The sequence below is a fragment of the Podarcis muralis genome, chromosome 5 (genome assembly GCF_964188315.1).
Source record: "Podarcis muralis chromosome 5, rPodMur119.hap1.1, whole genome shotgun sequence".
Classification (NCBI taxonomy): Eukaryota; Metazoa; Chordata; class Lepidosauria; order Squamata; family Lacertidae; genus Podarcis; species Podarcis muralis.
The window spans coordinates 4,561,679-4,579,840 of record NC_135659.1 but is presented as its reverse complement, the minus strand read 5'-3'; the positions used below and the strand labels follow the sequence as shown (position 1 = coordinate 4,579,840).

The 18,162-nt window shown below is 44.0% G+C and overlaps 1 protein-coding gene across 1 annotated transcript; it reads left to right on the top strand.

Moving 5' to 3' along the window:
* The first annotated feature begins 306 nt into the window (after window positions 1-306).
* On the top strand, window positions 307-11,131 carry SERPINC1 (serpin family C member 1). Its single transcript, XM_028732320.2, has 7 exons — window positions 307-470; window positions 1,704-2,082; window positions 4,790-5,005; window positions 6,299-6,436; window positions 8,093-8,486; window positions 10,187-10,251; window positions 10,879-11,131. Exons 1-7 carry the CDS (start codon window positions 322-324, stop codon window positions 11,050-11,052), a joined length of 1,515 nt encoding a protein of 504 aa, XP_028588153.2. The 5' UTR covers window positions 307-321; the 3' UTR covers window positions 11,053-11,131.
* Window positions 11,132-18,162: the final 7,031 nt, after the last annotated feature.

Genomic DNA, 18,162 nt, shown 5'->3' with positions numbered 1-18,162 from the left:
GAAAGGCCATGTGTTCCAAAGAGGCGGGATGGCTTGCGAAACTGCTTTCTCCCAGGAAAAAGGAGTAGGATTACATTGCTTTATTCATATTGCGTGTTTTCAACAAAATGAACAAAGAATAGTTTTAAGAAATAAAACAGAGCTACTTTCTCCTGCTGCTGCTTCTCCAGTGCTGCTGGGTCTATCTGCAGTTTCGTATGTGCAGTATATATCCTGACATTCCCACATCGAGTTGAACATTAAATCTCCTCTCAGATCAAACATTGCTTGGCCTCCCTCTTTGTTTAACCTGCTTCAGCTGGTCATTCTCCTTTGACCTCCATGGCCTTCCCACCCCCTTTTTCCTTGTTTTGGCTCTGGCTGAGTAGAAGGAACACTCTTACTGACTGGGATGAACTTTGCCAAAAGCAAGCAAACCAGCCATTTGCTCACGCTGCCTTAAGAGGAGAGAAAGCCCCAGGAAGAAGGAGGTAAGAGATCCCAGTTCTTGAAGGTTTCTTTAAATCAGAGCCAGTCCAGGTGAGGTCACCTGCCTCAGGTGGTGGAGTTTGGGGTACTATTAAAAGACAGCAAAGGGGTAGTTCCCTCAATTATTAGTAAAGCCTTACCTCAGTGGGGCAGCCATTTGAATTTTTGCACTAAACTGTTTGGGCATGCTGTAGAAAAAAGGTGATTACTTGTGGAACATGATACAGGTATATAAGATGGAGAAAAACTACTCTTATCCACAACACGCACCTTCTCATAATACAACTTTGGGCCACCCAGTGAAACTGAAAGACTAAGGCGAAGCAAAAGAAGGTGCTCTGCTATACAATGCAAAGTTAAACTCTTAATTAATTTTAGAATGAATGATTTTAGAGTGTTGTTTATGTTGTACTTTTGTACTGTTTTATTGTTGTTAGCCGCCCTGAGCCCGGCTAAGGCTGGGGAGGGTGGGATATAAATAAAATTTATTATTATTATTATTATTATTATTATTATTATTATTATTATTAATTTGTGACCACAAAATGTAGCAGTGAAGGGTCTGGCCAATTTTGATGACTTTAAAAACGGGATTTGATGGATTCAAGGAAGATAAGACTGTCATTGGCTTCTAGCCATGATGGCTGCATTATACCTCAAAGGCAGAATTGGGGCAAACAGGTAATTTTAGACGCTGGACTTAATGGCCTTACTGGGGGGAGGGGTGGCTTTTAGACACTCAGATAATCATAGAAACAGAGTTAGAAGGGACCCCAAGGTTCATCTAGTCCAGCCCCCTGCAAGGCAGTCACATGTATTACTTCAGTTGTGAAGCATGCAATTAACATTTCTCTCCCCACTCCCACCTGGCATTCCATGCTTTACAATTGTTTCTACATCCTGAATGCCTTAGAGCAAAAGAAGAAAAAATAAAATTGCCAATCCCAATTAAAAAAAGCAAACAAATATGTCCAGTTCTGCATTTTAAACTCTCTTAGATTACAGCACCATCATTACAGGAGTAAAATGCAGTTTGCTTCCTCTGTCTTGCTCCTGAACTCATTCACTGAGGAATAAGCACCATTTTGCTTACTCTCTGATTTCCTGCACTAAGATACTTCCTGGGTGGCTGTTTCAGCAGGAAGTACCGTAGGTTGTTTATCTGTATGCATGCTCATTTATGTTTGAGAAAGCTGGATCTCTTTATCTTGAGTCCACCCCCCTCTTGCTTACAGGAAGATGCAGCTCCCACTACTTCTTCTCATCTCTATGTTGTCTGCTGTAACTCCACACCACCATTTAGTGAAGGATGTATGCACTGCCAAGCCAAAGGATATCCCTGTAAACCCTATGTGTATCTACCGCAACCCAGATAAGAAGGCCCAAGAGGCTGCAGCCTCTGGACCGATTCAAGAGAACCTTCCCAGCTCTACCAACCCACGTGTCTGGGAGTTGTCCAAGGCCAATTCTCGCTTTGCTGCCCTCTTCTACAAGAATCTGACCAGCTCCAGGAATGCCAATGACAACATCTTCTTGTCACCCCTCAGCATCTCCACAGCCTTTGCCATGACTAAGCTGGGAGCCTGTGGCAACACCCTCCAGCAGCTAATGGAGGTAACGTGGGGGCAGGGTTATGTTTGAACAGCCTTCTTGCATAAGACTGAGCTGGAGTGTTTCCTTTCGGAAGACTCAACGATTTCCACTCTATGCTTGGTTGTTAATATTTCCACATGGTTTTTAGGTATTGGCTCAGTAAAGTAAAGGTAAAGGGACCCCTGACCATTAGGTCCAGTTGTGACCGACTCTGGGGTTGCGGAGCTCATCTCACTTTATTGGCCGAGGGAGCCGGCGTACAGCTTCCTGGTCATGTGGCCAGCATGACTAAGCCGCTTCTGGAGAACCAGAGCAGCACATGGAAACGCCATTTACCTTCCCGCCGGAGCAGTACCTATTTATCTACTTGCACTTTGACGTGCTTTCGAACTGCTAGGTTGGCAGGAGCAGGGACCGAGCAACAGGAGCTCACCCCATCACGGGGATTCGAACCGCCAACCTTCTGATCAGCAAGCCCTAGGCTCTGTGGTTTAACCCACAGCGCCACCTGCATCCCTTAAAGCTCATCTAAAACCATAGGCCACCATGAATAAAGAATATCACAGATCGGCATGTTGCATACAGAACAATGTTGCATACAGTTGTGCAAACAGAACAAGTGCCCATCAAACAACAAGACTCCCCCCCTTTCCTCCCCTCTCATGTGTCCCTAAATCTGCACTGGAAGGTCATACAGCTTTAAGTGGGACATCTCAGGTTGACAGAAACCACCCTGGCTACTGATCCCAATCCAGAATGTCCTGCTTTGGCTCCAATGCTCTGGCCATGCCTTGTCCCCGTCACTCTTCCCCCTTCTGTTGTGGCACTTCTAGAAGCTGACGTCCAGAAGTACATCTCTGGCACCGGCTGAGGAGGAGGAGGCTGCAGCTTCCCCTAGGCTGTGTGGACTGGCACTGCGCCTCCCAAGACCATGTGGACCAGCGCAGGCTTCCCAGCAGAGGAGGCAGACCACCTAGATCTGTAAATACAAATTTAAGTTCTGAAAATCATAAGCTTTCAGTTACCAAAAACAAGACAATCTTTTCATCCTTGTAACTATGGATTGTGATTTGTTTGGAACGTCAGGTCCACATCAGGCAAACTGGCATATCCACCTGGAGGCCCATATATCTCTAAACCATGAGCTCTCCGGGGCTGTTACTCAGTGGGGCTTGTGCAGGAGAACTTGCAGGTGGACAGTGCTCACCAGGGGCGTAGCTAGCTACTCTAGGACCCAGAACGGTGGGGGTGGGGCAAGCCCCTTATGGGGACACGGCGGCGACCCGCTCAAGGGGGCGCTGTGGCAAGCTGCCCACAGAGTCTGCCTGGTGGACGCAAGCCCCACGCGTCATTCCCAGTGCTGCCCCACCCAGTGGATGGACCGAACTCCCCTTCCTACGCCCCTGGTGCTCTCCCTTGTCTCTTCCATCAACATATGCTGAGCAGTCTCATAGATTCCCTCCCCCAAGGGACAGAGGGGAAATTGTGCTCTCCCACTCCCCACCCCCCGCAAATAACATGTTTCATCTTGAAAACTAAAGCTTCCTCCAGACTCTTGGTATTTTGCTGGAGAAATTCAAGTACATACCAGAACTTTAGGGCTGTTCACATAAAGTGGATGAAAGGGCTCTCTCGCCCTAGCACAACAAATCCAGTTTAAGAAAGAAAATGACATTTTGTGATCAGGAAAGTGATGAGGAAAGATGTGTAAACACACCAGAAGCGGAATGTCCATTGTCATAGAACTACCTCACAAACAAATCAGTACAAATGCTCAGTAGAGACCAGACATAGTTTGACCATTGTGGAAACTCAATGTCAGTAAATCAGGATAAATGCAGAATAAACAGTGTAGAGTAACCAGCCTCATATAAGCATATTTGAGTCAAATTAATGCATGAAGGGGTTAAAGCAGACATCCCCAACCTGCGGCCCTCCAGATGTTTTGGCCTACAACTCCCATGATCCCAATCTAACAGGACCAGTGGTCAGGGATGATGGGAACTGTAGTCCAAAACATCTGGAGGACTGAAGGTTGGGGATGCCTGGGTTAAAGCCATAAAGTACAGCTTAGCCTAGGCCACTTCCCCTCACCTTGGGAGGAAATGGGAAACCAAGCCTTTCATTGTCTCAGTCTACATGTGAAATCAGATGTGTGAGGAGCTCTGAGCTGCTCCCTCCGTCCAACCACATGCCTTTATCAACAAAAATGCAGTCTGAAACTAGCTTTTTTCTATACCAATGGTTTAGGAACTTTTACCATTTTGTAATCAAGCAATATTTTATTGCCTGTGCAACTTTTTCTGACTGCTGTATGGAAAAATACACGAATCTGACCTTTGAATAGTTTTGTAATGTAACCATTTTATAAGTTCCCAAACATGTGGTCTGTCTGTGTGGTAGGGAAGTGGGATACTTAGGAACTCACTGGAAGGGCACATTTTTAAAGTTTTCTATTATATTTCCATCTTTCCTTTGCTGCATGTTTTGCCATGTTAAATCTCTGCTGGGGTTCTTGCCTCAAACTTGGGTCGAGGCTTCCAGGATCCCAACAAACAGAGTAGTAGCAAGTGCATTATAAGCTGTGGTAGACTAAAAAAGTCTGCCTCTTCAGATGCATCCATTTGGAAATACAGTGGTGCCTCGGGTTACAGACGCTTCAGGTTACAGACTCCACTAACTCAGAAATAGTACCTTGGGTTAAGAACTTTACTTCCTGTTTTTCCAGGTTTTTCAGTTTGACACTATTTCAGAAAAGACATCAGATCAGATCCACTTCTTCTTTGCCAAACTTAACTGCCGACTTTACAAGAAAGCCAACAAATCATCAGAGTTGGTGTCAGCCAACCGCCTCTTTGGGGAGAAGTCCTTCAGCTTCAATGAAACCTATCAGAATGTTAGTGAGGTGGTTTATGGAGCTAAACTCTGGCCTTTGAACTTCAAAGTGAGTCATAAATGTGATGATGCTATTAAGAGGTGTGAATATATTTCTTATTCTCTTAGACATTTCTGAACTTGAAGGATGAATACTGATGTATGCAAACTAGAAGTTAACGCAGGTTTTTGTTTTGTTTTGTTTTGTTGCTGTTTGGGAGCTTAGTTCCCCCTCCACGCTCCACATTCACTTTTGCTCCTCAAATGACTCACATCCCAGCCTCACATCCAGACCTGATTTCCTTCTCCTCTTTGCGCCCTCCTACTGGGCTGCCCTGCGCCTCCCAGCACTTTGCAACTTTACTTGATTTGTTCAGCGGCAATATTTTCTAATTCTGTGCTAATTTACTTCTGGATTTGGCTGCTGTTATGGACAAGTTATAGGGTTGCCTTTTTCTTAATGAATTGCTATGATGGGAAAAATGGAATAAAAACATTATGGAGAACTGTTCAGTGTGAATTAAGATTTTCACACCTATGGTTTTTACTCTCGGGGCTTTGGCTTAGAGTCATTCTCTGGATTTTTTCTGTTTATTTCAGAAAATGCATTTGTTTCATAAAATTTACATACTACTTGATTGTAACCCCACCCCAGTGTCAACCAGACATTGTCACAAGTCATCAATAAACTGCATTTAAGACAGTGTATGCCACAAAATATGCTTCCACCCCTCCCCTATGGTGTTACTCTGTTATTTCATTAGTGTTGGCATAGCGATATTACCTCCCCACCCATATGCAGGTCCTATTCTTTTTACAGAAGGTAAAGACAAATGGGGTCCACTGAATTTCCCTTGGAGTTCCAGAACTGCAAACTATTACCAAGGAAATTCTCTCTCGCAGTCAGAAACTGTTGTGATTTGAGCACAGTTGCCATGCAAGGTGCATTCATTTACAGTGGCATGCATGAGCCATTCACTTATAAACACAGCCGCTTCCCTTAGTGCACATGTGAGTGCTACTTATGCCCCTACTGCATTTTTCTTGGTTTTTTAATCCTCCAATTCTGTCAACTGGCCAAGAGGACAATTTGTACTGACCTGTATAGTTTTGGCTGGTTGGTAACCATGACTTTGGACACATGACCAACCACATATTTTTTCCACATAGGCTGATGGTCTTGTCTCCAGTTCTTTATTGAAAGGTATTATGTCCTTTACTGTAGGTGTTGAACAATAGTACTGAGGGACTGTGGTTGAGAAATTCTATTAGCTTTGAACCAAATTAAATAATTAAACATCTGAATACTTTGTCTGGTAGAATGCGAGATTTCATAGAGCCTTTTCTATGTCCCACGTTTCAGGAGAAGCCAGAATTATCTCGGGCACTCATTAATGACTGGGTGGCAAACAAAACAGAGAAGCTCATCAAGAATGTGATCCCAGAAGGAGGCATTGATGCCCTCACCGTTTTGGTACTAGTCAACACTATTTACTTTAAGGTATGGAAAGGTCACAAGAGTGACATGCTTGAACTGATGAAAGGTGGTTTAAAACCCGCCCACAGAGGGGAGAGGGGCTGTTGATGGAAGGAGAAAATTATTTTCTGAAACCAAGCCTAGCTATGTTCCTGACGGCAGGGTGCGTGTGGCAGCCATGCCCCATGATGATGCTGGCTTCACAAAACTGACCGAGAGGCCGATGCCAGGAATATAGCTAGTCTGCAAAGAGGATGTGGAGCCAGTTGTGAGGGAGCATTGTCTGATTGCCTGCCCAACCTTACAAGGCATAATTGTAAACATCAGTGGGAATGGAAGTGAGATCATCAGTTTGTGTATCCGAAGCCTGTTTCTGTCGTGATCCCTTTCAATGGGCACTCGCTCAAGACATCTCAACGTGAAATAGTTACAGTGATACCTCAGGTTACAGACGCTTCAGATTACAGGCACTTCAGGTTACAGACTCTGCTAACCCAGAAATAGTACCTCGGGTTAAGAACTTTGCTTCAGGATGAGAACAGAAATCACGTGGCGGTGGCAGCGGGAGGCCCCATTAACTAAAGTGGTACCTCAGGTTAAGAACAGTTTCAGGTTAAGAACGGACCTCCAGAACGAATTAAGTTATTAACCTGAGGTACCACTGTACCCTGATGGCAGAAAGTGAGGAGGAATTAAAGAACCTTTTAATGAGGGTGAAAGAGGAGAGCGCAAAATATGGTCTGAAGCTCATCATCAAAAAAATGAAGATCGTGGCCACTGGTCCCATCACCTCCTGGCAAATAGAAGGGGAAGAAATGGAGGCAGTGAGAGATTTTACTTTCTTGGGCTCCATGATCACTGCAGATGGTGACAGCAGTCACAAAATTAAAAGACGCCTGCTCCTTGGGAGAAAAGCAATGACAAATCTAGACAGCATCTTAAAAAGCAGAGACATCACCTTGCCAACAAAGGTCCGTATAGTTAAAGCCATGGTTTTCCCAGTAGTGATGTATGGAAGTGAGAGCTGGACCATAAAGAAGGCTGATCGCCGAAGAATTGATGCTTTTGAATTCTGGTGCTGGAGGAGACTCCTGAGAGTCCCATGGACTGCAAGAAGACAAAACCTCTCCATTCTGAAGGAAACCAGCCCTGAGTGCTCACTGGAAGGACAGATCCTGAAGCTGAGGCTCCAAGACTTTGGCCACCTCATGAGAAGAGAAGACTCCCTGGAAAAGACCCTGATGTTGGGAAAGATGGAGGGCGCAAGGAGAAGGGGACGACAGAGGACGAGATGGTGGGACAGTGTTCTCGGAGCTACCAGCATGAGTTTGACCAAACTGCAGGAGGCAGTGGAAGACAGGAGTGCCTGGCGTGCTCTGGTCCAGGGGGTCACGAAGAGTCAGACACGACTGAACGACTAAACAACAACAACACCACTGTACTTCTGAACTTGTCTTAACAAAGGTGGGTTTCCCTCCACAAATCTTCAGATGCTTTTGTGTAGATCCCAATCCATTTCAGTGATACAGAGCCATGTGTGGTAATTATTCCAGATTAATAATTTCCTTGTTAACCTGCATGGGGTTGGTGAGAAATCAGGGCCAAAGTAAATTGCGCTGGGTAGTCCAGATCCCTGGCTTCTGACTGATTGTTCTCTTTTATTTTAATGCATTAACCCAGGGCCACTGGAAATCAAAGTTCGAGCTCGAAAATACAAAGGTGGAGAACTTTTACAGAACTGGTTCTGGGCCTTGCCCTGCGCCTACCATGTATCAGGAAGCGACATTCAAGTACGCCTCTATTGCAAGCTCCAAAGTGCAGGTCCTGGAGCTGCCCTACAAAGGAGATGACATCACCATGGTGCTCATCCTGCCCTTTGCACAGACCCGCCTGGCAGAAGTGGAACAGGGGCTGACAGCCGAGAAGCTGGAAGGCTGGCTGAATGCCCTGAGAGAGGTCTCCATCTCAGTGCATCTGCCCCGCTTCCGTATGGAGGACAGCTTCAGCCTGAAAGAGAAGCTGCAACAGATGGGGCTGACGGATCTCTTCAGACCGGAAGACGCCAATCTGCCAGGTGTGTCTTGAAGGGCTCCTGTGCTTGGAAAGAGGATAGGATGCCCCTCTGCCCTTCCAATTAACCACCCTCAGCCTAACATTTTATGCATAGAAACTCACACCTGGCAAAAAATGTTTTTGCTGTTAAAAAATAAGGGGGGGGGGGGAGAGACACATTCCGTTTCAAAGATCCTGGAGGTTACCAACTTGGATTTCCAAGATTCTCGTATTTTATTTCAAAGCATAACAACTTTCTAGACCTCCTTATTGTAAAAACATCCTTCCTTGGAGGTTTTTAAGCAGAGGTTGGATGGCCATCTGTCATGGATCCTTTAGTTGAGATCCCTGCATTGCAGGGAGTTGGACTAGATGACCCTTGGGGTCCCTTCCAACTCTACAATTCTATGATTCTATATGTTGGCATACCCGTGTTTGGTCTCAGGAAGTTCATGGAGCTTCTATGTTCTGCTTGCCACTCTAAGATCTGCAGTCACCTACTACTAATTATATGTTCTGTGGCCCTTTATTTACCGGCACCACTTCTTCTCTTGTTGCCACGCTGATGCTGTCACGAAAGATCCCAAACCTTCAAATAGTAAAGATTGACTTCAAAATAATATATCCAGTTTTAACAATCATATGCAAAACTTTGCTTATATGCTACCTCCCTGCCCCAGGCCACACACACAATTTATCAGGAATAGCCTCGGTCCCATTACCATGAGAGACAAAATAAAAGTAGCCTCTCCAGATTTTCTAAGAATGTATACCAAAAAGTAAATAATAAGCACATGGTAAAAACAACCCTAATTATAAAACTAAACAAACTTATTTACAATTATATTTTTTGCCCTGGTTTTGAAAGCCCACCGTCCCCAGGTGTATTTGTGCATCTGGCGGATAAAATGAAAGCCTTGCCCTGAAACTCCTGATTATATCAGGTGTTGGGGGGTGTCTTTGGCCCCCCAGATTTTGCTGAACTACAACTCCCATCAGCCTCAGCCAGCATTAGCAATAGTCAGAGGTGATGGCGAGTTGTAGGTCAGCAGCTTCTGGAGGCCAGAGATTGCCCACACCTGGTTTATATGATCCATCAGTTCAGACCATCAACATGCATACAATCTCTAAGGTCCAGTTCAGAGACCCATCTTCTGCCACTTTGAACTGGGGGATAGAAGTCCATCACCATATGGTGGAGGGCATTCTAGCTACAGCCTGCTCTCTGCCTTCTAGTGTATTCCTTCTCTTCTGCAATCAATTTTAGCCAGGTTTCTGATGCAGCTGCTGCAGCTTCCTTCCTTCCTTCCTTCCTTCCTTCCTTCCTTCCTTCCTCTCTCTTTCTCTCTCTATCTCACACACACAAGCACATGGCTCCCACCTTTTGCATCCTCTCTACAGCTTCTCATGCAATGAGGAGCAGTGCCACAAGTGGGAAGTGTATATATTCCACCACAGGGGTGCCAACTTGAATAAAATATTGGAGGGGGGGCAGGTAAGCCCCACTCTGCAGAATTGATCACATGATGTGGCTGGTGCGTGTGTGCGCACGCACACACACTCTCTCTCACACACACACTCACCATTTGCTGGCAATTTCTCCACAGACTCAATGCTTAATAGCCACATCATAAACTCCTGGGCCGGCTGCTTTTCCCCAATAGGCAGCTTGCACTCCCTCAATTTATACTGTAATTTTACTGTAATTCTTGTCTTTTTCAGGGATAATTTCAGGTGCCCGGAGGGATGTTTTTGTATCTGAAGCATTCCACAAAGCATCTCTAGAGGTAAGCCGGTGCTCCAGCACTCACACACAGGGGCCAGATCAAAGGTATTTGTGTTGTAGCAGGTATCATTTTAGGAGAGACATTTCCACCATTATAAGAGAAAAGGGCGGATGCCTCAAAATGGTGATTACATACCTTCCAACATTTGTCCGATGAAAATAGGGACATCCCATTGCTCCAACATATATAAAAACATAATAAAACATTTAAAAACTTCCCTATACAGGATTGCCTTCAGATGGCTCCCAGATGGCTCCCATATCCCCCAGCATTTCTCCAGTGGAAATAGGGACAGTCTAAGGAAAAGTGGGACATTCCAGGATCAAATCAGAAACTGGGACAGCTTCTCTAAATCAGGGACATCCCTGGGAAACAGGACACTTGGAGAGTCTGCCATTATACTTTTGATCAGCATCTGTATATATTTCAAAATCTGCTTTCCAAGTAATCAGGGGGGCACCTATTTAGTTGATTAATCTAACCAGTTAGTAAATGAAACATGCAACCCTAGTTATGTTCTCAAGGGATAGGGCATTATGGAAGAAGAAAGCCCTTATTTCTATTGGTCTCCAGTGCAATTGCTCTTGAAAACGTGTGGCCTAAATTCTGTGCATCTTTGATTGGCAGGTGAATGAAGAAGGCAGCGAGGCAGCTGCTTCCACAGCCGTCATGATCTCAGGCCGTTCATTTCCTTTGAACAAACTTGTCTTCAATGCTAACAGACCTTTCATGGTGCTCATACGGGAAGTTGCCATCAATGCCATTCTCTTCCTGGGCAGAGTAGCCAATCCCTGCTCTTAACACTTCAGGTTGTTTTTCAGTGGTCCTCCTCCTGTTTTGAATCAGCTAATAAAAAGGTATCATTGCTGTATCTCTCTTATATATGACATGTTCTCAAATTACAACTAAACCCATTCTTACTCAGCTGTGCATTTTGACTCTGAAATGCCTTCATCATTATTATTCTGTTACTATTTTTATTAAAATTGTTTACCGCAGGGCAGCTCACGACATAAAATTACAATATTAAAACACAAATATATAAAAATGCATAATAAAAACAAAAACAAAGACAACCCAAAAATTCCTCCTTCCACAACAGGAAGACTTGCAGGACAATTTGCAGAGGCAAAGGCACCATCCGCTTGTGTGTCTTCCCTCTTTCATGTCTTTCTCTTTCCATCTGTCCTTCCTGGCTAGCAGCATTTTCTTTTTCTTTGAAAATCTGAGTCTTGGAAGAATAAATGGAAGATACAAAGATTTGTTTCTCACAACTTACTACACACACCTGCCTCTTCAGCTATGTTTAGAGACAGTAGTTTATTAACTAGTGGTACCTTAATTTAACCTTTAAGATGGCAGATGTTTGGAGAGGCTAGCTGCACCACAAGAGAGGTGTATTGGGGAATGATCCCTCCCCCCGCCGCCCTGAGAATAACATGGCCACTCTATTCCTAAAGACCAGGAAGAGCGTGCGAGCTATTTAGAAGCCATTCCCAAATGATGACAGCTTTACTGAATAAATAGTTGGCTATGCAATTTGAATTCTAACTTGTTGACTTTGATTAATAAAATGAAGGTCCCAAGTCTCATTAATGGAGGTTGATCACAGATACAAGGTATAGCAAATGGGGTATCAAAACAAAAAACACCCTGCCTGCCCCATGGTGTATATAGCAATCTGTGCATTTATTTCCACTTAAGAACAGTGGAAGCATTGAAGAGCACTGGAAGAGCACTCAAGATCCCACTTGCACCTTGAACTGAAATGAATTCTACTTTCCGTATATGCCGCCTGATTCTATGCATATTTACTCAGAAGTGATAATCCTTTAGTTCCATGTACCTTGCATCCTTGTAATTGTGCATAGGATACAGCTTTAGAGCGTTTCTTTAGCGGTTGCCATCTCAGCAACATTTTTGAATTGCTGAAGAAGATGGCTGTTATCTTAGTTGTTCATTAAAGCCCATGCTTTGGTTTTTGGAAGAGCCTTTGCCACAGAAGCGAATGATATTATAGGGTTGCAATCCATGGACAATGGCAAAACCAGGAAGGATAGGTTGTACAACTGGTGACCCAAGAAAGCAAACACAGCCTACCACTCATGTTTTGCTTTGCGCTCGACAACTTTCCTGGTGGACCACTGTACATAGCTGCATTTGGCTTGGTGACAGAGTGATTAAGGGCATGGGGCATGTACAAAGCTACCACTGTGAAAGCTGAAGAAGCTGAATGATTTCATCTTGTCCACTAAGACCAGTGAGGGGCTCCAATAAATTGAAAAGACATGGGAAAACTGACTTCGCGTGAGTAGTGAACCTTAGTTTGGGGTGTATGGGTTGTTAGGCGAGGGGCACTGCCTCTGGTATGCTCCTTCAGGGCTAGTTTGCACACCTTTAGTCCCCACCTTGCACTCAGTTCTCACCTGTGGTACCTACAAGCTGTCAGCATGCAACAGCAGCCACAGCCTGGGAATAGCTTCGACTGACAGACTTCACCAGATGAGGGGGGCTGATGGGTCTTAAACCTTAGTGAGTTAAGGACTTCCCTGCATGCGAAGACAGGCTCCAGCAGATTGGGTGGATGAAACCAAGAGCAGGTCCAACGATCAAGAATGCAGTTTTTGCATGTGCTGTAGAGGGAAGTGAGGGGCAGACAGGGCTCATCAATCCAGGAAGGTAGTCCATCCAGAGAAGGAAAACTCTGATCCTCAATCTCCACTGCCTTGCAGAACATCTTTGGGAGAAGAAAAGGCTAAGGAGTAAACCCTGCAGAAATCTGGAATGAAGTCCCTAAGATGGTTGGATGGTGCCTTGTATGCCTCCTCCTGGCAACTCCTGCAGCCAAGCTGGTGCCAAAAGTATTGTTCCGCTTTCCTTTGGGCCACATCAGTGAGGGTGATCTTGTCGTTTGGGCAGCTCAGGACCTCCACACACTGCCCAGGCTTGTGCACTGTGGAGGTCACTTCAGTGCTGCTAACATACCGGTTTGACTTCACCCCTGGAGGTGCACTCCTTCGTCTCGCGAGACAGATGGGTGGCAACAAAAAACCTTAGTTTGGGGACTGTTAAATGGAAGAGGTGGTACACAGGGCTGTGGACAGACAGTCAAACAAAAGACAGTGCACTCCAGTTATGAGTATTAAACCATTTAATTCTCAAACCACTCACATGCATAACATTTCTTTTACACAGTGTTAAAGAGGAAAATGCATTTGTTTTAAAATACAAACAGAATTTCAAGTATACATTTATAGAATTTTTCAGAGTCCTAACCCAGTTTCTAAGTTTCCATTCACATTGTTTTTAAAGCTGTTCAATGAGAGCTTTTAGTTTATTTATTTTTGCTAAACTGCTTTAAATAAGTTTGTACAAGTCTTTATCTTCACTGTTGTTTTACTCTCCCCACCACCAGCACCACCACCACCACCACCAAAAGACACACTCACAGAATAATGACCATATTACCTCCTCCATGTGCACGGAGATCAATGGGAGAATAAAGGATGCACCAAATGTGGGTTGGGGAAAATGCTAATAAAAAATAAATTGGGCTGTTCTGCTATCAATTATTGTCAAACAACTAGATCACATTTCAGCCTGTTGGAGAAGTGAAGTATGAATTCTGTTGCAATGCAATGCAATACAACCAAAAAAGAACTGCAACAGATATCTTGTGTGTTTCAGATTCACAGAGCAATAGTTTTAAAGGGTCTGCCAGGTGGTGGTTGATTAGTTTTTAAAGGGGGGGATGGGACACATGATTAGGGTATTTCTGTAATAAAAGAAGAGTTATATATTTAAAACTTTAGGAGTGGGGCGCAGCAGAAGAATCAAATTGGTTAATTCACCAGTGACAGTGATCCATTCTGAGCTGCAGTTTGCTCAAGATTCCCACACATCCCACCAAAAGCCAGACCACAGAAAGTGGGCATGAGTGTCACCCTTTGAAATGCCACCAAGTATGTGCTGTGCAATTCAGACAGATATCCCGTTGGTGCTCTCATTCGTGATGTGGCAACATGCACAACGCATAGCTATAATGCATGGGTTCAAGGTAGAAGCACAGCATCCCAAACCACCTGTGCCTTACAGGCACTCTCATTTGGCATGAGTGGCATTCAAGAGGGTGGCACCCTAGCCCATAACATCCAATACAGGGCCAGCTTTCAGTCTGACTCAGCAAGAATCCACCCAAGAACAGATTATTGAGGCAGAAGTTCAGGAAGAGACACGCGTGGAAAAGTTAAAACCTACAGAATTTCAATATAGTTTTGATCCCATGGCAGTTTAGTCCATCCCTCTTTAAAAGCTTAGGTTCTGTGGCTCAGCTGATCATTGAAAACCACAGCTTAGCTCACGAGAACAGTCAAAAATCGGCTAGCCCACTTCACAAAAGCCACTGCATGCCAGCGTTCTAGCTTTCACATTAATGAGTGGTGTGGATATGCTGAGACAGGAAAGGGTACACACAATGCCTTTGCCTCTGGAGGTAGAGGAGGCAGCAATGGCAGGCGAGGTTAACATCACCTCTGCCCATTGTCCATCTAAGACAACCCTCCTGCATGTAACAGGTTAACAGCCACAGAGCTTAAAGTGCATATGGGGGGGACAGGAGGAAAGAAGTGAGGGTGCTTAAACAACCTGCTTAAAGTGCCACACTACTTTTGAAAGCTGATTTGCAATAGATGCTGGAAAGACTTAGCTGAGCTGTAATACTTAGATGCATTTTTTAACAACACAGGTTTGTCTTTTCTTGTACTAGTCAGCAAAATGAAGCTGCGTATTTCACATCCAGGCCAGGGATTACTAGCATCGCTAAAGGGGGGCTCCAACTTGCCCCCTGCACCTACCAGAACTTTGTCCCGCAATATGTTTCATAGGTCTCCAAGTGGCCCAGAAAACCATCCCTGTCAACAAGACTGCATGATAAGAAACATAATCTAGAGCTCACAAAGAGGAGCTTCTCTATAAAGACCCTCATATATCTTGGGTATTGATTTTCCAAGAAGTTCCAGACTATTTTTCTGTAACCGACAATGTATAATCAGCTAATCTGAAAATGTAAGCTTTGTGTTAGTATACTGGACCTAGAAGAACTGGCTTGCTCACTGTTGGGTATGATAAAAATACCCTGGGATAACAGGAATCTGCCTACAACCAACAGTAAAAACCTATGAAAAACCATCTTGAAAAAGTCATCTTTTGGACTAACCCCAAATTGCAAAACAGGACTGAGTGAGAAGGGTGGAGGGACTGAGTGCACACACCCCTTTGGGTGGACTTTACGTTTAAACTCCACTGAATTCAATTTACAGAATGTAAATTGGAATTTCGTAATCTGAAATTTGTGCATCAGATTAGGTTGAACTCTAGGTGGTAAAAAGCATGACAGCAGCTGAAAAGCAGGGTCTTAGTTATGCATAGATCAAGTAATAGCACCAGAGAAAGAACTACAGAATTGCTGCTGACGTTTAGAGCGCTGATTATGAGCTCACTGAAAACATTCAAGAGTTTGTTGAGTGGAATTCAGCACTGCAATCTTCCAACCACACTGTCTGCACAGCATTGCAGTTTGCCAGGTGAAACAACCCCCCTCCCCTGTGTGCTGTTCTGAGAACTCTCTCAACACCCCCAGCCAACTTGGGGGGGGGGCAAGTGGTGGTGGCGGAAAGCCCTGTTGCACAAGTGGAAGTCTGGTTAGGTGAATCCTGCAAACATGCAGTTGCCACCCAAGGCAGTGCCTCCTCTGCTGTCCCATAATGTGGGGTAACAGGAACTTAAGACTTCACCATGTGGTACATTGTCTAATCCATCTTTATACATTAGCAGTTGGGATCTGTGTGTATAGAGAATACACATTCAATACTACACATGGAGACATGGAAAACAGGTGGAACTAGACACACAGGGTACTGATTTCATCTGCAACTCTGAATTTGGTGGAACATCTAGCTCGACCCTGCTCTCAAACCTAGTTTGTCTCAGGGAGCTCATTGTTTAGGCAGAGAGACACCTTCTGGTTCCTGATATTTGGGGGGGGGGGGTAAGTACTCAGGGAAAATAAAGAATGAAAAGTCTCTGCTGAACACACTGGCTCCAATACACTGGGATGTGCTCATTTGCAACCCTTCACATTAAGTCATTTAAACTTAATTGCCAGTTTGATTTGTTACAAATGCAATACAAAGCCTCACTGAATTTCAAAACCCACTTCTGTTAATCTACATACAACTGGACTCTTTAGTCTAAGTATCCCATAGGAAAAATATGTACCCAGTCATCACCAACTGCCATTATTGGTAGTTTAAATATTTTTAATTGGGTTTGAATCTCCTGGAGATACAGTATCCAACTAATCATTGTCTGGTGCAATTATCAGGTAATCACAAACAGAGAACTGCTCTCAATGCCTTCCAAGATATTGCAAACCATCCCATTCACAAGCTCTTCTCAGAAGGAATTAAAGTCTGGCAGCAGAAAACAACTACATGTAATTCAGTCAGGAGGAACAGCAAAAACTTTTACTACAATAGTCGCTTTCCTGCAACTATTTTTCTAGCTGAATTGTACTTTGCATCCCAACTTTATAAAATATTCTGGGCCACTTTGCTTTCTTGACCCTATAACTCCAAATGCACAGCTATCTTCTGGCTAAAGCTGAGCAAAGTGTACCCTTAAGAGCTTGTTCACCCAATTAGATTCATTTCCTGAACGAGCAAAAGATATTGGGGGCTTCAATGCACAACGCGAGAAAACCACGAAATAGTCTCCATCCTCAGAGGCAAAACAGAAAGTTTCTGTTACACCAACCATTGCTGAAATACTCATTTTGGAGAAGAGACAACACTAGTGTTTACTTGCAACTAATGTCATGCTCCTCTTCTGATTTAACATCATAACAACTAAATGAAAAGCAGACAACGACCAATATCTCTCTCTATAACACTAGTGCAGCCAGTTAAATAGTGAATGAATCTTATTCAAAGCTGCACGTTAATTAAGAAGGCCAAACTAAATTAGGAAATCACAGTAGGTTAAATAAATTATTATGCACACTTATTGCAGCAGATTTTAAAAGCTTGCTATAGCTGCAACTGTGATATTTCAATGAGGTCACCAGTGGAACTGCACGATAAATGTCCTCTTTTATTGGTTTCCGCATCAACGCCAACGCTCTTTAAGTTAAAAGGTAAGGGTTCGCTAATGACTTACTGCCATAAAGGAAGAAAGAATCAAAGTATGCTTGATTTCACTATTGCTGCCTAAAGGTGGGCGGTAACGTCTTTGTCCCTTGGGGGGGGGGGGACATGCACCTCCATTGTTCTGCTTCCCAGTAAGAGAGGGCCAGGACAGGTTATGCTGAGGTCCGCATGTTCTGTGCAAGAAAAATTGCACTGCAGTGATGAAACAGGCAGGGCATTGCCAGACATGAGACAATTATGCAAGTTAAATAAATAAATACACAAATAAATACTAAATAAATGGCAGAATTACTTGCCAAGTGGTGTCCCATCTCCCCCCATTGTGCATGACACAATGAAGTTAAACTACTAAAGAAGGACTCAGGGAATTACGCTGGAATTTGCTACTGGGGGCTGTGCTGAAGAGGCCCCTTTGGGGAACTGTTTATACCAACAGCTCAAGGAAGCCCTGGAAGAGAAAAAATGAAGAGGTGCAGGGAAATACGTCTTGAGACCATGGCTAAAACAAACACCATTAGATGTACTGCGAGTTAAGTAAGGTTCAACTCCATTTTTGCAATTCTGGCAACATCTATGGGAGATAAAACAATTGATTTAAGAAAACTTCAGCCAACAGTTAAATCTGAGCACGAAAACTTCACAAAGCCATTGCATAGTAGTTTCAAAATACATCAGTGTTTTGTTTTGTTTTTCCAAATAGCACTGC

Coding starts and splice junctions, on each gene's coding strand:
- SERPINC1 (XM_028732320.2), top strand. CDS start 322: ATGGCCTTCCCACCCCCTTTTTCCTTGTTTTGGCTCTGGCTGAGTAGA. Junction 5,006..6,298: donor TCTGGCCTTTGAACTTCAAA/GTGAGTCATAAA, acceptor CCCACGTTTCAG/GAGAAGCCAGAATTATCTCG. Junction 6,437..8,092: donor TCAACACTATTTACTTTAAG/GTATGGAAAGGT, acceptor GCATTAACCCAG/GGCCACTGGAAATCAAAGTT.